At 49.1% G+C, this 21,614-nt stretch overlaps 2 protein-coding genes across 6 annotated transcripts; one reads left to right on the top strand and one right to left on the bottom strand.

Annotated features, from left to right (window-relative positions):
- Positions 1–3,726: 3,726 nt before the first annotated feature.
- KRBOX1 (KRAB box domain containing 1) lies at positions 3,727–15,932 on the bottom strand. Of its 5 annotated transcripts, XM_045579477.1 has the most exons (6): positions 15,728–15,930; positions 12,214–12,303; positions 7,648–7,729; positions 5,724–5,850; positions 4,887–4,994; positions 3,727–3,977 (listed from the first exon to the last, which is right to left on the bottom strand). In XM_045579477.1, the coding sequence occupies exons 3-6, from the start codon at positions 7,678–7,680 to the stop codon at positions 3,865–3,867; spliced, it is 381 nt and encodes a 126-aa protein (XP_045435433.1). In that variant the 5' UTR covers positions 7,681–7,729; positions 12,214–12,303; positions 15,728–15,930; the 3' UTR covers positions 3,727–3,864. The 5 variants fall into 5 exon arrangements, with proteins under 5 accessions (XP_045435433.1, XP_036287899.1, XP_045435434.1 ...); XM_036432006.2 differs by lacking the exon at positions 12,214–12,303; XM_045579478.1 differs by lacking the exon at positions 12,214–12,303 and having other exon boundaries at positions 4,887–4,991; positions 15,728–15,928.
- Positions 15,933–18,561: 2,629 nt separating this feature from the next.
- Positions 18,562–20,848, top strand: LOC118715531 (5-beta-cholestane-3-alpha,7-alpha-diol 12-alpha-hydroxylase). Its single transcript, XM_036431986.2, has one exon. It carries the CDS (start codon positions 18,862–18,864, stop codon positions 20,353–20,355), a length of 1,494 nt encoding a protein of 497 aa, XP_036287879.1. The 5' UTR covers positions 18,562–18,861; the 3' UTR covers positions 20,356–20,848.
- The last annotated feature ends 766 nt before the right edge of the window (positions 20,849–21,614 follow it).

Raw genomic sequence — 21,614 nt, 5'->3', positions numbered from 1 at the left:
CCGCAACCAAGGTGACCGGAATAGAACCCAGGACCTTTCAGTCCGCAAGGCCGATGTTCTATCCACTGAGCCAAACCGGTTTTGGCACTGTTTCATTTGCTGTATCCCTGCTTCCTTGCTCTTCATGAATGCAATCCAGGGAACACCTGCCACCCATCCTGTTTGGTACTAAATGTCATAACAAGCATGAGGTACCACTGTTTTGGAAAACACTCTGGCTAACTACTCCAGTTAAATATCCACGTGCTGTGACCCAGCAAACCACACCTGTCCCCAACAGAACTGCCTTCAGATGTGCACCAAAAGCCAGGTAACAAGAATGCTCATAGCAGCATTATTCTCAGTGAATAATCCCAAACTGGGAACAATCCAAATATTCAAGAGATATGAGTGGATACGTCAACCAAAAGACATGTGCTTTTTTCACAATAGCCCCAAATCTGAAATCACCCAAATGTCCATCAGCCAGTAGTAGATCTACTCAATGGAACAGCAATCAGCACTTTGAAAAGGTCCCTGTTAGATGCAACAATATGAATAAATCTCACAGACAAAACATGCTGCACTCATCTAAACATAAAAGTATACATACTGCCCTATCCGGTTTGGCTCAGTGGATAGAGTGTTGACCTGTGGACTGAAAGGTCCCAGGTTCGATTCCGGTCAAGGGCATGTACCTTGGTTTCGGGCACATCCCCAGTAGGGGGTGTGCAAGAGGCAGTTGATTGATGTTTCTAACTCTCTATCCCTCTCTCTTCCTCTCTGTAAAAAATCAGTAAAATATATATATTTTAAAAAGTATACATACTGCCCTGCTTGACTTTGCTCAGTGGTTAGTGTTGCAGGTTCAATTTCCAGTCAAGGTATGTGCCCTTGACTGGGAATTGAACCTGCAACACTGTATACAGTGTTGTCCTTGGGTTCCAGTATTAACAACAAAAAGTATATATACTAAATTATTTCCTTTGTATGCAGAACAGATAACCCTAACCTCTAGTATGGAGTAGAAATGGTTAACCCTGAGAAGAGGTCGGCTGGTAGGAAGCAGAGGGAAGCCTCCTGTGCTCTCTAGATCCGGGCAGTGGGCATGATACCTCCCACTGTTGGCTTCCACTGAAGACTAACTCGCTATTCACAAGCTTGCTTATTCTCACTTATCAATATATTGTGACCGTTTCCATGACAACAAAAGTAACTCTCTTTTGTGAATTTTAAGTTGCCGTCGCCTTATTTTATGAAACACACTTTTAGGAATCTTGTCTCCCTAAGTCAGTTATAAATGCTGCCAGGGCGGGGCTCCATCTTACAGATCACATGGAGGAGGAGAACTGGGGACCTGTGGGAATAGTCAGACCTGGGTTTAAAATGGAATCTCACCACTTCGGGCTGTATAACCGGACCAAAAAATGTACCCGTCCAGCCTGTTTCCTCATCGACAAAATGGGAATAAGGCCTACCTCGTGGAATTTTTTTACAAATTTTTAAATAGACAATGAAGGCAAGGAGCTTAACACCTCACAGATGCTCATCAAATGATAGCTCTTCTAGCCTCGCCAAGGGCTTGCTCACAGAGCCTTGAGAAGGCCATGTGCTGGGGGGAGGAGGGAAAGGGGAGGGGAGAGCGGCAGGAGAGAGGTCAATGAGGGGGAAAGGAGACATATGAATACTTTAAACAATGAAGAATTTAAATAAAAACATAATAATGAAAAAAAAAAAGGCGGGGGGAGAAAAACTATGATGATCCCTCACCTTGTTCCTGTACACAAGCAGCAGTCTAGAGCAGTGTTTGCCAAACTTCTCTCACGATGAGAATCACCTGGTAGAGTTGTTAAACTACAGATTCCCGAATCCCAACTAAGAAGTGCTGAACTAGAATTTTTGGGAATTCCAAGACAGAGCACTAAGTCAAGTATACAATTTTACCTATATGTTCCCCAAAATTCTAGTTTAGCACTCCTTAGGTGGGATTCAGGAACCTGTAGTTTAACAACTCCACCAGGTGATTCTCATCGTGAGAGAAGTTTGGGAAACACTGGTCTAGGGGATGAAGGCAGGGCTGCATCAATTCAACATGTTTCCCAATGCCATCACTGCTTCTCCAGGTCAGCAGACACTCCAGCGGACTGCATCCTTTAAGATCTGAAGGTGAATTCTGAGGACTCAGGTGATGCGTATCTTGAATGGCTCTCACAGCCACGGACAGTGATCTCCTTGGAGGAAATGCACTGAGCTTCACGGCTGGTAGGCAGGATCTGCCCCATCCAGGCTGGTCCCAGATCAAGGGTATACAAGAGAAATGTTTTAAGTGATGCGGACATGAAGAAGTAAATAGCACCACCGTGTGGTCAACATTCCATGTGGAAGCTGTTCTAGGCCTTGATTCGGTCTTGAGTTTTTCCTACCTACAGGTACTAATGTCCCAGCTTCACAAGGGTGGAGACAGAACTCAGAATTATCCTATGACCAGCAAGTACGAGGGGGGGGGGGGGGGCGCAAGAGTAGGTTTAAAGTTGTTCATATGGAAAATAATACAGTAATTAATAACTAATAATACAAAACAAATAAACTGTTCTGTGTACTCACAACTACAAACCTACTTTTGCCCCACTCTGTATATATCTAGAGCACATGTGTCAAACACAAGGCCCGCGGGCCAAATCCGTCCCGCCAGGCCTTGCAATGTGGCCCGCACCGCGCTGTCATCACTGCACTCCGCTGCGTTTCCATCACAATGACAGTTTATGACTGTTCAGTAAACCATTCGGCCCGCGATTTAGGCTGGATTTTAGATTTTGGCCCCTTCTCTGATTGAGTTCAACACTCCTAATCTAGAGTGTACCCACCAGAAACGAAAACATATGTCTGCATTAAAACCTGTACACTAATGATCATAGCAGCATCCTATATAATAAAAGGGTAATATGCAAACTGACTGAATGGCGGAACAATCTGTTACTATGACGTGCACTAACCACCTGGGGGCAGACACTCAGCGCAGGAGCTGCCCCCTGGTGGTCAGTGTGCTCCCACAAGAGGAGCACTGCTCAGCCAGAAGTCTGGCTCATGGCTGCCGAGTGCAGTGGTGATAGTGGGAGCCTCTCCCACCTCCGCAGCAGCACTAAGAATGTCCGACTGATGGGCCTAAGCCATCAGTCAGACATCCCTTGAAGGTATGCAGACATCCCAAGAGTGTGCAGGCCGGGCTGAGGAAACACCGTCCCCACCCCCTGCCCAGTGCATGAATTTCATGCACCAGGCCTCAAGTTATTAATAATGCCCAAACTAATGTCCATCAACTATTATAATAAATGGATAAGCAAAATGTGATATTATCCATCTAATGGGTCTTATTCACACATAAAAGGAATGGAGCATAACATGTTATAAAATGGAAGAATCTTGAAAACCTGTTAAGTGAAAGCCAGCTGAACCTGACCATGTATTATATGATTCTATTAATATCAAATATCCACAACAAGCAAATCTGTAGAAACAAAGTAAATAAGTGGCTGCCTAAAACTGAATGTAGGGGGAGAGATGGTGACTGCTAATGGAAACAGGGTTTCTTTTTTGAAAACAAATATGTTCTAGAAACAGATTGTAGTAATGCTAACATGAATCTGAATATACTAAATACCGCTGAATTGTACATCTTGAATGGATGAACTGCATAGTTTGTGAGTTATACCTCAATAAAGCTGTTTTAAAAATGACATGAAAGCAAGCTTTTGTATATCAGCATGAATAATTTTAATGAGTGAAAAACATGAAATATAGGAAATGCATGTGTCAATACTTGACATCATTTCAGATGGCTCTTAAATCAACTCCTTACTCTGAAAAGTGGTATTTAAATGTAAGGAATTAAGCCTTTGTCCTGTCTTCCGAGAAGAGATGATTCTGAAGAATTTTTAATTTGATGACATATGACATCATTTTAGCTAAGTACATACATCTTCTTAATTTTGCACTGTATCCTAAAGGGAAGGAAAAACCAAAGTATCTGTAAATTACCTTAAAGTATTTCAATATAAAAAATAGAATTTTAATATATTGTCATGAAAAGCAAAAATAAATTTTTCTATCTGTTCTCTTGGTTAGTGGACAAGATAATACTACTACACTGAGTTTACCAACTTTGTAAAACTGAGGGAAACTGGAAAAAGGAGATCACACATAACCAGACAAGTATTTATTATTATTTTTAAAAAATATTTTTTGTTGCCAAAACCGGTTTGGCTCAGTGGATAGAGCATTGGCCTGTGGACTCAAGAGTCCTGGGTTCGATTCCGGACAAGGGCATGTATCTTGCTTGCGGGCACATCCCCAGTGGAGGATGTGCAGGAAGCAGCTGATCGATGTTTCTCTCTCATGAAGGTTTCTAACTCTCTATCCCTCTCCCTTCCCTTCTGTAAAAAATCAGTAAAATATATTTTAAAAAATATTTATTGTTGAAAATATTACATGTCCCTTCCCCACTCCCCATTGATGCTCCCAGCCCTCCCCCGCCCCTGCTCCAGGCCCTCACCACCCTATTGTTTGTATCCATGGGTTATGCATATATGCATACAAGCAGACAAGTATTTAGAAAAAAGTTTCTACACATCCCCAGGGATCAAAGCATCCCAGTGAAACATTCAAGCAGGGTGTTTACTACAGTGTAAAGCAAGCATGTCAAACAGCCAGTAGGCCACGTGCCTGGTTACACGAGTTTGACATGCTTGGTGTAAACGGATAGGAAGCAATGAATCACAGAGCAGTCAGAGTATGAGCAAGGATCCCAATGCACTTCATGCTGCTTTTCACAAAGACACACATCTTTCATTTGGATGAAATAAAAGCAAAGGAAAAGCACCGCTGGCAAGGGCATCCCTTGCTTAACTCACCTGCAAGGTCTGCTCTCCAATTCAGGGCTCCCTGAGGCTCGATGAAACATGGCTCTTTCCCTTGTTCCAGCTGAGAGATCAGAGCCGGTTTGAAGCTGGGTGGTGCTGCTTGAAGGAAAGGAGACACAAACTGAGCTGTAGCCAGAGGTGAGGAGAGCAATTCTTGGGTGGACTAAGCTAGAGGTACCCTAAATAGCCTCAGGATCATGCTCCCAAGGAAGCCTAGAATACCCTGGAAGGCAAATTTCTATTGAAGGGTAAATGAGATGTCTTACCTTCTTTGCTAGGGGATGGAAAATTCTCACTGGGGCCGAAACTGGTTTGGCTCCATGGATAGAGCGTCGGCTTGGGGACTGAAAGGTCCCGGGTTCGATTCCAGTCAAGGGCATGTACCTTGGTTGCGGGCATATCCCCAGTAGGGGGTGTGCAAGAGGCAGCTGATCGATGACTCTCTCATCGATGTTTCTAACTCTCTATCTCTCTCCCTTCCTCTCTGTACAAAATCAATAAAATATATATATTTAAAAAATTCTCACTGGGGAAAACAGACACATGGCTCCTAGGAGAACTCCCTCGGGGAGACTAAGGGGCTGAGTTCTCTCAAGATAATCTGGAGGTTCAATATAGGGTGAGAGTACCTCCCTAATGCAGGGAGGGAGGGGAGCTAGAGTAGCTTTTATGGTGGAAAATGAAGGAAAGCCTTCTTGTAGGTCAAATAGACACCGGGGCTGTCTGTACCTGGCAACTCTTGACACTGGCATTTGGGGTCAGCTAATAAATATAAGAGAGCCCTTCCACTTCTGAGGCCCAGGCAGCGACCCGAGGTAGAGGCCTTACCCAGGGCGGCCACATTGGCATAGTTCTCCAGCATCACATCCCTGTACAGGGCCCTCTGAGCAGGGGCCAGGCTGGCCCATTCCTCCGCAGTGAAGTACACGGCCACATCCTCAAAAGTTGGCAGCTCCTGAAACAACAAGCTCCTGCTCTTCCAGGCCTCAGGACTTTGGTGATGGTCAACAGTCAATGAGAGGTCTGGGAAGGGCACCTACACTGGCTCCCTCATGTGTCTGGTGAGTTTGGAAGGTGTGGGGAAAGAGGATGCAAATAAAAGGCAGCCAGCCGAAACCGGTTTGGCTCAGTGGATAGAGCATTGGCCTGTGGACTGAAAGGTCCCAGGTTCGATTCCAGTCAAGGGCATATACCTTAGTGACAGGCACATCTCTGGTAGGGGATGTTCAGGAGGCAGCGATTGATGTTTCTCTCTCATCATGTTTCTAACTCTCTATCTCTCTCCCTTCCTCTCAGAAAAAAAAATCAATAAAATATTTTTTAAAAATAAAGGCAGCCAGAGTTCAGCATACTTGCCCAGTTAAGAACCAAATACATGAGCTTCCAAATATAAGTGACCTCCAAATAGACCACTGTAGAGGGGCTGGGCTTGAGCCTGAGCGTGAAATTATATATATAAAAGGAGAACTAACATGGAACTGGATATGACTGGCACCTTAGCTCTCAGCCCCTCCCCACTCTGTAATACAGTTGGGTGATTATTTGGGTTGCTCATTTTACTGTCATTTTCCAATTCTGCTTTCATCCCAGTTCTTCCCTCATTCTTGTCTCCTTGTCCACTACCCCAGGCACAGAGTTCTCCAATCTGTCAGTGATTCCCCACCCCCATGCGGAGGGAGTAAGGGTAGAGATCCAATAGGAAAACACTGCTTACTTGGAACAGGCTAGAGAAAAATCTGCTTATCAGAGGACACCACTAAGGGAGTGAAAAAGCAAGCCAAAGGCTGGGAGAAGATATTTCATAAACATACATCTTACAAAGGACTCATATCCATAATACAGAACTACAACTAGGAGGGAAAAAATGACATACGATGTATTAAAAAATGTCGGTTGTGATGGGCTGTTGCCTTCCCCTGATTGCTGGGTCGCCACCCACCCGAGGGCTCCTGGACTGTGAGAGGGGGCAGGCTGGGCTGAGGGACCCCCGCTCCAGCGAATGAATTTTTATGCACCGGGCCTCTAGTAATTATATAATGAAAAAGTACTCAGCAATTAAAAAGGAGTGTTATCTGTAAAGTTCATAAACAGATTGGTGAACAAAAAAAAGGCAGATACAAAAGAATACATGTAGAATGATTCCATTTACATGAAGTTCAGGAACAAATAAAATTAAACTATGGTGGCAGAGGTCAAAATAACAGTCAACTTTGGGGTGGACTGCTTGGGATGACATATGATAGAGCTTGTTGTGGTACTGATAATGTTCTATGTCTTAATATGAGTGATGGTCATACAAGTGAGTATATATATATATTTAAATGTTTCCTTTTAACTGATTTTAGAAAGGGAGGAAGGGAAAGGGGGAGAGAGAAATATCGATTGGCTGCCTCCTGCATATTCCCTACTAGGGATGGAGCCTGCAACCCACCCTGACAAGGAATCAAACAGGCGGTATTTTGGTGCATGCAACTACATTCAACTAAGTCATACTGGCCAGGGCAGGTGTATTTCTAAAAAGTGAGCTATACAGTTCAGATTTGTATTGAAGATAAATAATACCTCAATGAAAAATGTATATGTTTTATATATACAAATGTATGTTGCATATGTATATGTATGCATATATACTTATGTATACACAGTTTATATGAATGTATATTTATGTGCACATATAAGCATACATGCATATATACATATATATGTATATACACATATGTATTCATGTAGAGTCAGAGGAAACCCAGCTCACCTGGGGCCCATCTGTTAAGGACTTTTCTGACATTATCTGACCTCTTTTATTCAGGTCTTGAGGAAAGGTTAAGTCTCAGGAGCTGAAGGTAAAGAAAGAAGCATTAGTAACAATAACTTTACTGACCATAACTCATGTACACAACATCTGATCCACCCTGTTTTGAGGCTGTATCAACTATTATTCATCAGTGACTGTCTTGTGTCAATGACAATACACATCTCACAGTGGCCAGAGCAGGCATGCTGCTAAACTCACGGAGAGTTTAAGTCCAAGGGTAACCAAAGCAGTGATTCAAATTGAGTAAATGGGTACCCCTTGTAGCTGTGTCCTCCAATTCTCTTAAATTATGATGTTGTCATCATATCTCTGTAATAAATGTCCCTTGCAGTGGATACCTAGTAATACTTACATATTAATCAAAATAACTTAACCAAAAAGGTCTGATCCACACTGTTGATCTAAAAATAGAATGGCGGTATTGGCTACCCTACAAAACATTCCCTTCCATTTCTTCCTATGGGGGAAAGCATACCTATGGAGCTAAAGCATAAAAAAAAATTAAATTAAATGGGGAACAAATCACAATCCAATACACTCCACTAGCGAACCACAACCCAATACAGGCCACTAACAGGACCAAAGGCTTAATCCCATGGATCACCAACCTCAACAGTTAGGTTAAGACAATGAGGAAATGTTAAGTGGATGTAATGACAAGAGAAATAAGGGATGTTCTTTCTTGGTCCAGAAATCTTTCCCTATATCCAATACCGTTCGTAGGAAATTATATGCCGAACACTGGACACACTGTACATTTAGTTCTTGATGGATATGACTCGTCATGAGATTTTTGGTTGTTTTTTTTGTTTTGTTTTGTTTTTTTGGATTAAACATTCAAATGGGCCAATCCAAATCCAGGACTTCACAATTTCCAATTTGTTAACCAAGTAGCCTCCATCCCGGAGGGGGGTGAGGGTGGGGAGAGGGGGGACCATTTCAGTACTTCCAAGACTTTGCCTCTGTAGGGACACTAATAAGCTTTCAGATGGGGTTGACACCAGGCCAGGTGAGTAGGTAAAAGTGCTCACAGACCGACTTCCTGGGACCACCTGGAGAGGGAGAAAGGCGTTAGGGTGGACACCGGCCGAAGGGTGCGCTGGGGCCTTCGAGGCCGGGACAAGAGGGGCTGAAAAGGCCGACGGACCTGTTCTCTGTGGATAGCGTGTCCTGGAGCCCAATCAAGACTTTAAGAGCCTCAGTGTCAACGCCCCTCACATTTTATCAGTACCCAAAAAGAATAACAGGCCGCTGGCTGTGCTGGGGACCAGAAACCCAGGGGTCGGGAGACGAAGGCTGGCGCCCCCTCTTGAAAGGATCGACCCGAGCCCAGGGGTGGGATGGGGACCCTGGTGACGGGATGAGGACCCCGGTGGCACCCCTTTCAGTCAGACCCGCTCACCCTGGGCTCTGAGCGGCCTTGGCAGAGTCCCAACGACCAGAGGTTTTGCACGCGGCCCTCAGGTGCTCCCGCTGCGTGAACAATGGCTGCGCCTCGGAAGTACTTCTGTGAACAATGGCTGCGCCCCGGAAGTACTTCCTCACGTTGACCCACTGACCCAAACGTCCTTGAGATTCCCTCTAGTAATTTTGGAGGACCTCTCATCTTGGTGGTCCCTCCTAGTTCCCTGAGACAAGCCTAGGAAACCAGAGGGCGGGCGAGATGAATCCCATCTCCTTCCCAGACCCCGGGTTCTGAGCCGGGGTCTGCTCCCCGCATCACCCACCTCCTCCGGAAGGAGGCGGACTCTGCGGCGGGAGCTGGAAGGCGGGCTTTCGTTCCCTAGCTGTGGAGCCCACTTAAGGAGTCCTCTCCCTCCGAGTCAGAAGCCATTTCCGGGAAGAGACAGGCCCATGCCCCTGCGGGACGTATTTTCCACCTGCGGGTGGGCCTTCCCCTTCAGGGCCTGGGAGAGCAATCTGGAGCCTGGAGGGGGATCTCAACTGGGCTGAGGGGCTACCCTGCACGGGGTGGAGGCCGCAGGGCAGAGGAGCCTCCCAAATGTTTGCTGAATAAATGGAAGTTGAGGGACGCAGTGGCGATCTTATTCTATATCCAGAAGACTCCTAGGATGTCACAAAGGCAGTGCTATTTGGTCCTTCGTAGAGAGAGCCACCACGAAAGAGGGAAGGTCAGAAGCAGGGAGAAGTGAGTCCAGGTCCCAGCTAGAAGCCTACCACACTGCCCGTGCATATCCTTCTCAGACTGTCCTAACCAGTTCAGCCACATTCACTTGTCCTCCACTGTTATGTCCTCATTTGTTTTGTTCCTACCAGGCCACTCTGATGCCCTATATGGAGCTCAAAGTTACAGCCCTTTTTACCTAAAGATTCAGCCCCTCAGCTACCATTGGCTGAGGTTGGCAGTGGGAGAAGCCCCTCAACTACCATTGGCTAAGAATAGCCTCGGGACCCTCCCCTCAGCTACCATTGGCTGTGGTTGGCAGTGGGACCCACCCCTCAACTACCATTGGCTCAGATTGGCAGTGGGACCGGCCCCTCAATTACCATTCGGTGATGTTGGCAAAGGAACCCGCCCCTCAGCTACCATTGGCTGAGTCTGGCAGTGGGACCCGCCCCTAAACTACCATTGGCTGAGTTTCAAAGTGGATCCTGCCCCTAAACAACATTTGGGTGAGGTTGCAACTAGGTCAACAAGGCAGGACACAAACTAATTACAGAAATACACATATCTCTGAACAACCTTCACCATTAAGCCCAGCCATTTTTTACTGGTCCTGCCCCCTCCTCACTGCTCATGCCCAATCTACCCTCAAGGACCCGGGGCAGTTGTGTCATCCTTAAGCACTATCCCTTCCCCCCACTCCTCTGCACCTTCCTCCCATTACCAGTTGGCACCATGTGTCTCTCTCCCAATGCTCATACTTTGGGATGGAAAGCACAGCAGGTGTACAGTGAAGACCCTGGCAGACATCCCAGGATCCTGGTGACCAAGGCCAACATCAACAGGGACCCACGGATAAATCGTGTTGGTATCACGTGCCCAATGAGCATGCTCCACACAGGTGGTGCTCTTCCCTAAACCCCAGTCTATTAGAAGGAAAACATCAGAGAATCCAAAAGACATCCTTCAAAACACAGGACCAGCCTGGAGCAGCCACACACGGCCCAGGGTGGCCCTTAGAGGGGGCAGCTGAAACGCTTGGAAAAGACAGACAAGAGAATGAAAGCTGGGTCTCGGTTGGATGCTGCTTCCTGAGAGACAGCATCCAAGCCCACAAGCCGAGGCTTTCTTTTGTAGCAGATGCCACGAGGCAAAGTGAAAACTTGGTCAAGATGTTTCCAGCATTCTCAAGGGTTTCCATCCTACTCCATTCCATGCACCTGATCAAACCTGGGTTACTTGCAGCCTACATCACTCAGGCAAGTGGGGCCACGTGTTCAGACCATAGGATCAAGCTTACAACTCTAGCTGTTGGAAATAATTGTGCTTGCAGGCTCTGCCTTCCAAGTTGGGACCTGCATATAGCCAAGAGAAGACTCGGTTCTATCATTAGTCCTAGTCTTGAACTTGTCCAAATGCTGTAGCCACTCTGCATCCTCCAAGCCCGTCAAGGTCATTAAAAACAAGGATGCTTGTGAGATGCTTGTGAGATAATGCACAGATTGAGCTAAAAGCAGTGTGGGGTTCCGGGTAGATCTTCCAACACAGTGTTTCCCAAAGTGTGGTACGCATACCCTCAGGGGTACGGGAAGAGTTTGGTGGGGGTCCACCTTGCACTGGAGTTTGGTGGTGATATGCACTGCACCGTACTTAGCTGTGCCTAATTCTTAATTCTCATGAGTACTTTTTTTTTTTTTTACTCAGCGTTACGAAAATTATAGAAACACTGCTCCAACAGGAGAAGGCTATTAGTGAAAGACTATAAAAACTCAACTCTGTAGTCCGGTTCAAGCAAGGCACCAGCACTCACTTCTTAGCTTTGTCGGTGCAGGGGTAATGGAAGCTGTGAACACTAGCAAGTAGACCTGTGGGCAAGGAACCCTGTACTAACTACTCAATTGTGGGGGGAAATCTAGAATTATTCCAAAATAAAAAAAAATTATTTTTAAAAAATGTAATGAACAGCTCTGGCCAATTATGTTCAGTGGTAAGAGCATCAGCCCAAGGATTGGTTTGTGGGTCCAACCCCTCAACAACCATTGGGTAAGGTTGGCAGTGGGACCAGCCCCTCAACTCCCATTGGCTGACGTTGGCAGTGGGACCAGCCCCTCAACTCCCATTGGCTGAGGTGGGCAGTAGGACCAGCCCCATCTAAGAACATCAAAGATGGGAAAGAGGAAAAAAAAACATGTGAATGAAGATGGCACCCAGAGGAGCCAGGATGAATAAAACAAGAAGATGGAAAGCCATGGGAACACAGAGAATAAAAAGGAATCCCCCTGCTGTTCACAACACGACGTTAAAAGAACATGTAATGATTACAATGTAAAGATTGAGACAAGGAAACTGGTTAGGTGACTGACACGTGTGTCTCCACTCACCTGAGGACATGCCCTTTGAGCTCTCTCCATCCAGAGCTCCCTGGGGAGCGAGCACCAGGGGGCTTCCTCGCTCCAGATGGGAAATCAGAGCTGGTTTGGGAAATGGAAATGCTTCTTTAGGGGAAGGAAACGGGACAGGTGAGTGGGACGACACAGAGTAATCCCAGGGCTCCTCCCTGCAAGGCTTGTGTCTCCAGGGGAAGGAGGGGGAAGAAGGGAAATTTCCAGGAGAACAAGAGAAGGACATCCAGGGAAAGTGGGAGACACCCAGGGAAGAGGAGCCAGAGCTCCCAAAGGTCAGCAAGTAGAGCAGGAGGTGCTCAATAACAGTTTGAGTGAGCAAATGGGCGATTTCACTCACTGAGAAATGGAGCTTTCTAGTTCTCTCCCTCTCATAGAGCTCTCAGGTTCAGACACCTGCATGGCCATGTGATATGAGGCTGCATCTCCCAAATTTAGGGGATGGGGAACTGAGGGCTCCAGGGGGCACCAGGAATCTGTTCCCTTCCCACTGTACCCACAGCACAGGGGTTAGGAGGCGGGCAGCTCTGACCCTGAGGCAAGGAGGTCCTCTTAAGAAACATAGAGCACTTAGCACCATCCTCAATCAGGATTGAAATCTCCATTGCAGGGGGGCACCAGTCTGGTCCATTTCCTGCCAATTCTTGCCTACAGTCACCACAGCGACTTATCCTGCACTCCAACGCTCAAAGGCTGACTCACCTACGCTTCACCTGAAAAAGTCCAAACCCTCTGCACCATAAACACCCCCATTCACTATTCAGGGGCCCAATTTACCTGCTAAGGGTCATCCCCAGCCACCACCCTTACTTATCTTTTATCTTTTCACCAATCTGTTACGAACTCAAATCCTTTCTTTGCCCAGATCTGAGCCCTGGTGCGTGCAGCTCCCCTGCCTGAAGACCCAAGTCTCTCTCCTGAGTCTGCAAACTCATGTTCATCTCAAGACCTCGCTTAAACATAACCAGTTCTGTAAAACAGGTGTCATGGAAATTCTGGGCAGCTGTCACTGCGCACAGCACCGTGACCACCTCTGCCCCAGCACTCGGCTCATGTGCAGCTAGCCAGCTGCCTGTGTGCTTCTCCTGATGTGTCACTCTGAGGAGTGTCAAAGCCACTCTGCTCCCAACCTCCTCCTCCAGGTCCTCCACTCTGGGATGTACCCAGGGTTCTCACTATCCCCTTTCCATCCTTTATCTGGGCCTAGAGTCGGGGCACAACAGAGTCAGCTTTGTTGTGCCGGTGCCGCACTCACCAGGCACATCCAGGGCCAGTGCCGGCTGTCCCAGCAGCAGCTCCAATGGCCTGGCCATGGCCTGGGACGCCCGTGGGGGAAGTGAGTGGTGCCCTGAGCCCACTCAGAGGCTGCGCAGTGTGGGGAAGGGGCGCTCCAGACAGGGGAGGGCCTGTCATAGCGGCCCACACCCAGGGGTCCTGCCAGCCATGTTAGACCCACACCCAGCAGCCCACACTCTACACGGGCCAGGGCTCCACAAGGGAGAGGTGAAGGCGGCAACATTCATGCCACTCAGGCTTCTCTGGGATGATGGAGGGCACCTCGTCTCTGTGGTCCTTCTTTCTTCCCTCGAAAGATCTCCCCAAAACATCCACTGACGGGGACACCACAGGCTTCCTCTGGGAATCCTTTCCAGGCCTCTTCCCACTGACCACGCTTCTCCTTTTCTCTGCAGCCTTGTAGGGTGATTGCTGACATAAGCTATATATACTTACTTCACTTGACTACGTGCCTTCTATCTCCCTTCCTTTACTGTTTTTCATTCCTAGAGAACAGAGGACTTCCTGGATATGTTCATCTTTGTGCCTCTAACATCCGCCCAGTGTCCAGCACCTCTTAGGGCCCAGAATCTTAAAGTGCCAAGGAGTATTTGTTGAGTAAAACAAATGTTGAACATTTCTTCAAATGTCCAGTTGAAGAAAATAAGGTCCAAAGAGAGGAAATGGCTTACCTAGCAGCACACAGCATGTCGGGAAGTGAAAAGTAAACAGAGTTGTGGAAATAAATAAGACCACCCAAACGGGAACAAGCAAACCATATTTATTCAGTTTATCATAGCAAGGGAGTTGGCCATAGTCACTTGCATTTGGCAGAAACTCAAAAGTAGGCAGAGCAGTGGGAAAGCTTTCTAGTAGGAAAGGGAAGGCTTCCGGTGTGCTCTGAGTGGAGACTTGTTGGCATGAGGGTTGGCTAGAAGCAAAACATTGTATGTCATTGGTTAGGGGAGCATATTAATCAAACTCTGGCTGTTTGGGGGATACAAGGATTATTGTGGCACCCGTTGACACAGATAGTAGTTAGACTTGGACTGGTTACTGCCCATAATGGATTACCTTCTGGGCTGATTGCTTAAGGTTGTAGGTCAGAGTCCTCTTTTTCTAGATGGTCTGGCCATTATCTATATGTATATTCAGTCTCTTCTATTCACATAATTATTCCCCTTCCCTTCACCCCATAATCAGAACACTCTTTGGATTTCTGCCTGACTCAGTGCTTCCTGAATAGCTATTCTATGATGTTAAGTAAACACCGGCTGCCTCTCACTTTGGCTTTTTAGTTTTAGGTTAACACCCATACAGGTATGTGACGTGGGCCAGTCTTGTCAAGAGCCCAGCTGCCTAAAGGAGTTCCCTTCCATTCCTGGGGGGGGGGGGGGGGGGGGGGGGAGAGAAAGAAACCCTGAATACCAGGAAGGCAAAGGAACCATAAGCAAGCCCATCCCTAACTTAAATGAAACTATTACCCGATTTAAAGGCAGAGTGAAATAATTTCTCCCCTGCACCTCCACTCCAACGGGACTGCTGTTGCATTCTGGGGGTGAGACAGTGGGCAGGAAGTGGCAGGCATTGGGGGGAGCTGTCAATATCGTCTAGCATTGGAACAAAGGACAAAAAGACTGGGGGACTGGCGGTGTACACGGACTAGAGACTGCACAGAGAACCCCAAGATAGTAACCACAACAGATCAACGGAACCTTCTGGTCGGTGCCCAGCTGCTCAAAATCCTGGGCCATATCTGGATAAATGCGGAAGGACACCCAGACAATGCTCTCGTGGGGCTTATGAGAACTCCCCCAAGCGGTGATGGGAGGAAAGGAGGCTCCCCCGCAGCTGGTCCTTCTCCAAACCCAGTGCAGAGGTAGAAGAGGGCTGGGCAGTCCGGGGCGGGGTCACAGGTGCGGTGTGTGGAGGAGGAGATCTGGGTAGAATGCAGCTTGCTGACCACGCCCCTGTTCGGACAAAAAAACGGGCACCCCAGCTGGGCAGGAACGAAGGGTGCACGGAGACGTGAGCTTTACAACGCATGGGTGTTACTAAGACAGAACATTCTTGGAAAGAACCCAGCAGAACCCAGCAAAGCATGTGTCTACCCCTAGACTAAGAAACTTAACTGGCAGCCCGGCTGGGCCCCCTCCCTGCTGCTCCCTCCTCAGGCAGGGAGTCTGTCTGTCTCTCAATAAACTTGGCTTCCGCTTACCATCTCGGTCCATGAACTCATTCTTCAGTTTTGCAAGAAAACGAACTCGGACCCGAGCAGAAATTCTGACATCACCAGCCCCACTGCCTCACTGACTGCTCTGCAGGCGAAACGACAGACCACAGCGACTGGGTGCAAACTCCACCCCCAGGGAACCCCTAAACCAAAGCGCAGACTACAGGGCCGGAAGTGCATCACCGTTTTTCCGGCCATGGGACCTCACCCCCATCCCCGCAGCCGCTCTAGCACGCCCGGAGGCCGCCTCTGCGTGTTGTTGGTCCTTTCATGCCATCCTGCCCGCTCCCAAGTTCTGCAGAGCTGCGGCTGAAGAGTCGGAGGCAGGGACCTGCCTCCGGATGCCCTGGTCTGCTTAGACCGCTGGCCCCGGTCAACTCGGAGAAACTGGGAGGCCTCTGCCGGCGGAATAGCCAGGAATTCCTGCCGGTCCCTCTGGCCGCCCCTCAGTCTGGATCTGTTGGCGGCAGCGGGGAGGGCACCTGTGGGGCCAGACGGGGACCTGGGCTCAGCAACCTCAGTACTTGAGCTCTGGCTAGGAAAGAATTCAGAGCCAGGACTCAAACTCTAAGAGAACATGTATTTATAAGATCACAGGGTTAGAAGAAGTAATTGGTAGAAGAAATGGGCTTATGAAACAAGTTGTAGAGGCAAAGGAAAGGCCCTTGGAGCTTAGATGTGTGGGAGGTAGAGGTGACAGGCCTGGAAGGGAAGGGGGAGAGAGGGGAAGCAGGCATGCTCCCAGGAGGGAGAGACTGGATTCTCCTTCCTCTGAGTTTCAAGGATGGAGATTTTAGGGGAGGGCCCAGGGCAAGATCTCAATAGAATATTCAGCAGCTTTCCAGGTGTGTCCTCTCAGGGTTCTGATCACCACTGATTGATGGGTGGGCACCAGGGCAGGGGGTCGTTACTTCCTGAGGTCAGTCTTGGTGTCGGGTGTCTGGTTTTGCTGCTTTTCTGGGCCTGGAGCTGAAATGCTAGTACAACTGAGGCCTAGATGGTATCTGTAGGGAGGGAAGGTCAGGGAGGTCCAGCCCACAAGACAAGCCAGTGATGTGCTAGGGAAGGCGAGGTCACCCTGGGGATGAGATCCCAACCTACAACTGTCTGTTGCTAGGCACCTGAGGCTTTCCGCCTGGTGACCTTCTGTACTTGGCCCACGGTCCTTGCTCTGCTCATGTCTGTCTAACGGGCCTACCACAGATCCAGGCAGCCCGTGGCTGGTGAGAAAGGGTTCAAGGCAGAGGGTCACTGAAAGCACGAATCCAAACTGAGCCTGGGGAGCCACACCCTGCTGGAGGCTCTTCCCCTCAGCTCTGCAGCCACATTGGCCCAGAGTAGGTGTGCACCCCATCTGTACCTTAGGACAACCCTGATATATGCTTTGAGCTGCACACCCCACACACCTTTATCTCCATCTCTGGCACCACCACTACCCAAAACGCCTGGTCTTGGCATCCTCCAGGCCTTCATTTAATTACCACCAGATTAGTGTAGCCTTCGTGACTCCCCACTTCCCTTCCTACTCTGCTTTGCTCTTCTGTGCAGCACTTAAGACAATTGTAATGATATACTTCTGTGGGCAATGATTTAATATATTTCCCCTTAGACCATAAATTCCATGAGGGCAGGGACTATGTCTGTCTCATTCAGGTTGTAGCAACATTTCTGGAAGTTAAGTGATCAGTAAATATCTGTTGAAAGGATAGATGGGGCTGTTCCAAGGAAGGAGGGAATGAATGGATGAATAGATGTGAGTGAATGAATGCAGGTGAGAATGAATGTAAGGTGGTACTGCCACCCATTAAAAACTGAAGCCGGTTTGGCTCAGTGGATGGAGCATCAGCCTGCGGACTGAGGGGTCCCAGGTTCTATTCCAGTCAGGGGCACATACCTTGGTTGTGGGCACATCCCCAGTAGGAGGTGTGCAGGAGGCAGCTGATCGATGTTTCTCTCTCATTGATGTTTCTCTTCCTTCCTCTTTGTCCCTCTTCCCTCCTCTCTGTAAAAAAAATCAATAAAATATATTAAAAAACAACAACTGGGGGACTAAGTTCAGCTCATTGGAGTTGGCCCACAATTTGCCAGCTAGATCCTAAAGCTGGAGGGAGTTAATGGTGCTGAGTTCCTGCTGTGCCCTACGCATGGAGGAAGAGCAGGGAAGTTTCCAGCTCCTGTGAAGTAGAGCTGCACACACAAAGGGAACTCACCCAGGAGGGCATGTAGCAATCCTGTGGTTATCTGAGGAGACAGAGTCCCTGTTTGCAGATCATTTAGGAAATCAGAGTCATTCGGGGGTGATCAGAAGTGGTTGGATTGAGTCTGAATTTCACCAATCACAACAATGGGCTGGGCTGCTTGACTGGTATGGATGCCAGTCCATACCAGGAAACCACCGGATGGACAGGACAGCTTTCTCCTCCTGGGGCCTGCTGGCAGGGACCTGACCTGACACCTCACAGAGGCCCCTATCATCTGGTTCTGCCTGATCTTAAATAAACACCGGCTGCCTCTCACTTTGGCTTATTTTTAGGTTAACAACGATATATGTGACATGGGCTGGTTGGCAAGAGCCCAGCTTCTGCAAACAAATTTCATAATCTCTCAAGATTTCCAGTATGTCCTTGCTAGACAAGTATGCAAAGCAGCTGGGCCAAGGCCAGACCCCTAGACCAGAGGCTCAGAGACTGACATCAGGTAAGGGAGGGGTGGATGTGAAACTTGGTTATTGCTCGGTACATTTCTGATGAACAAGACAGCCAATTAATGCATCATTGCACCTGAGTATAATAAATAAAGGGGTGAGTGGTCAGAGATCATGGAGGTGGGAGCAGAGGCAAGGAAGGCTTTGTAGAGATGATGCAGCTGGAGCTGGTAAGGGGCTGTGACCCTAAGCTACAGACTTCCTCCTGGTCCCACCCCTTCCTCCCTCACATGACCAGGCTCTCTAGCAAGTGCTAATTTCACTTCCACAGACGGTCCTCCCCAGGCTTGTTTACTGTAACTTGCAACCATAGGGAAAGGTCCAAGTGGGCAGGCCTCTCCGTCCCCAGCTTGTCAACACCTGCCAGAAGCTCTCCGGTCAGTCTGTCCAGAGTTTAACCTGGAAGAGCACAGCCATGGTGCTCTGGGGTCCGCTGCTGGGAGCCCTGCTGGTGGTCATGGTAGGGTACCTGTGCCTGCTGGGGCTGCTCCGGCAGCGCAGGCCCCAGGAGCCCCCTCTGGACAAGGGCCCTGTGCCCTGGCTGGGCCATGCCATGGCTTTCCGGAAGAATATGCCTGAGTTCCTGAAGCGCATGCGGGCTAAGCACGGGGACGTGTTCACAGTGCAGCTGGGGGGCCAGTACTTCACCTTCGTCATGGACCCCCTCTCCTTCGGCCCCATCCTCAAGGACGTGAAGAGGAAACTGGACTTCGTGGAGTATGCGGAGAAGCTGGTGCTCAAGGTATTCGGATACCAGTCCGTCCCGGGCGACCACCGGATGATACACTCCGCCAGCACCAAGCACCTCATGGGCCACGGCTTGGAGGACCTCAACAAGACCATGCGGGACTGCCTGTCCTTGGTGATCCTGGGGCCCAAGGGCCCGAGCCCGGAAGCCAGCGGCTGGCGTGAGGATGGCCTCTTTCACTTCTGCTACAACGTCTTGTTCAAGGCCGGCTACCTGAGCTTGTTTGGCTACACGAAGGACTCGGAGCGGGACCTGCTCCAGGCGGAGGAGCTGTTTACGGAGTTCCGGAAGTTCGACCGCCTGTTCCCCAGGTTTGTGTACTCCTTGCTGGGGCCCCGGGAGTGGCTGGAGGTGGGCCGGCTCCAGCGGCTCTTCCACAAGACCCTCTCGGTGAAAGAAAACCTGGAGAAGGATGGCGTGAGCAACTGGATAGCCTACATGCTTCAGTTTCTGAGGGAGCAAGGGGTAGCCCCGGCCATGCAGGACAAGTTCAACTTCATGATGCTGTGGGCCTCGCAGGGGAACACGGGGCCTACCTCTTTCTGGGCCCTCTTGTTCCTCCTGAAGCATCCGGAAGCCATGCAGGCTTTGAGAGAGGAGGCCGCCCGGGTCCTGGGGGAGGCCCGGCAGTCTTTCAACTTGGATGTCAGCGTCCTGCAGCGCACCCCGGTGCTGGACAGCGTGATGGAGGAGACGCTGCGGCTGGGAGCAGCGCCCACCCTGCTCAGAGTGGTGCACGATGACCACGTGCTGACGATGGCCAGCGGGGAGGAGTACCGGCTCCGCAACGGAGACATCGTGGCCCTCTTCCCTTACCTCTCAGTGCACATGGACCCGGACATCCACCCCGAGCCCACTGCCTTCAAGTACGACCGCTTCCTCAACCCCGATGGCAGCCGGAAGGTGGACTTCTACAAGGCGGGCAAAAAGATCCACCACTACACCATGCCCTGGGGCTCGGGCGTCTCCATGTGTCCCGGCAGGTTCCTGGCCCTCAGCGAGATGAAGCTCTTTGTTCTGCTCATGATCACACACTTTGACCTGGAGCTGGTGGACCCCGACACGCCGGTGCCGCCCGTGGACCCCCAGCGCTGGGGCTTTGGCACCATGCAGCCCAGCTATGAAGTGCGCTTCCGATACCGCCTGCGGTCCCCTGAGTGAGCTCTGCCGGGGGGGACGGGGGGGTGCAAGCCTGACCAGAGGGGCTCCCTGGGGGTCTTCACCTCCTCTTGCTCCTGTGCAGCCAAGACCCCCACCTGATTACTGCTCCCTGGCACCCCTATCTCTGTCCTGGTGATCCTCCTTGCTCTCTTGACTCCTTCTGGTCATCTCACAGGCTTACCATTCTCTTGCTCAAGCCCCCTCACAGTGGGCTCTGCAGGCCCTCCTTTCACAGGAAGGCCAGAGGAAGGGAAATGTCTGGGAGTTAACACAGGCCTCCACCAGTCCTGCGGGATAGAAGCTGGTACCCACGAGGAGCTCAGCATCTTGCCAATGTGACCTACATCTCCCCCTCTTCCACCTTAATTTCCGCCCCCCCCCCCTCAGTACTATTCCATGTCTTCTGGAATTCACATTCTAGAACCATGTTGTCCAATAGCAATGCAAGGCAAGCCACAAGTGTAATTTTTAATATCTTAGTTGATATATTTTTTAAAAATAAAAGAAGGGGTGAAGGGGTAAAAGATCAACCAAAGGACTTGTATGCATGCATATGAGCATAACCAGTGGACACAGACATTAGGGAGGTGAGGGCATGTGCTGGGGTTTGAGAGTGGCCTGGGAGAGGTCAATGGGGGGGAAAGGAGACTCATGAAATACTTTAAACAATAAAGAATTTAAATAAAAAATAACAAATAAAAAAATAAAGGAAGCAAGTAAAATTTGTTTTTATGATATACTAGAGGCCCAGTGCACAAAATTTGTGTTCAGGAGAGGGGTGTCCCTCAGCCCAGCCTGAACCCTCTCCAATCTGGAACTCCTGAAGGGATGAACCTCAGTGGAATCTGGCCTAAATGGGCGGTCGGACATCCCTCTCACAGTTCAGGACTGCTGGCTCCCAACTGCTCGCATGCCTGCCTTTCTGATTGTCCCTAACTGCCATCCCCTGCAGGCCTGGTTCCACCCCTACTGCCCTCCCCCGCTGGCCTGATCACCCACAACTGCCCTCCCCTGCCGGCCATCTTGTGGTGGCCATCTTGTGTCCACATGGGGGTGGCCATCTTGTTGTTGGAGTGATGATCAATTTGCATATTACCTCTTTATTATATAAGATTGTACTTATCCTCATGCTAGTATATCCAAAATATTAGCATTTCAACATGTAATTGATATAAAGAATATTTCTAGATTTATTTTTGGTATTGCCTTCCATATCTGGTATGTACTTTTTTTTTTTCCTGGTATGTACTTTTTTAAAA

This window comes from Pipistrellus kuhlii, unplaced genomic scaffold (assembly GCF_014108245.1).
Source record: "Pipistrellus kuhlii isolate mPipKuh1 unplaced genomic scaffold, mPipKuh1.p scaffold_m20_p_11, whole genome shotgun sequence".
In the NCBI taxonomy this organism is placed as follows: domain Eukaryota; kingdom Metazoa; phylum Chordata; class Mammalia; order Chiroptera; family Vespertilionidae; genus Pipistrellus; species Pipistrellus kuhlii.
Note: the sequence above shows the minus strand (reverse complement) of the source record. Positions and strands in the feature narration are given on the sequence as shown.

Excerpts from the sequence above, each read along its gene's own strand:
- LOC118715531 (XM_036431986.2), top strand. The coding sequence starts at position 18,862 with ATGGTGCTCTGGGGTCCGCTGCTGGGAGCCCTGCTGGTGGTCATGGTA.
- KRBOX1 (XM_045579477.1), bottom strand. The coding sequence starts at position 7,680 with ATGTCAGAAAAGTCCTTAACAGATGGGCCCCAG. Across the intron at positions 5,851-7,647 it reads CCTTAACAGATGGGCCCCAG|GAGCTGCCAACTTTTGAGGA; the intron begins GTGAGCTGGGTT and ends TTGTTGTTTCAG. Across the intron at positions 4,995-5,723 it reads TGCCAATGTGGCCGCCCTGG|CAGCACCACCCAGCTTCAAA; the intron begins GTAAGGCCTCTA and ends CTTTCCTTCAAG.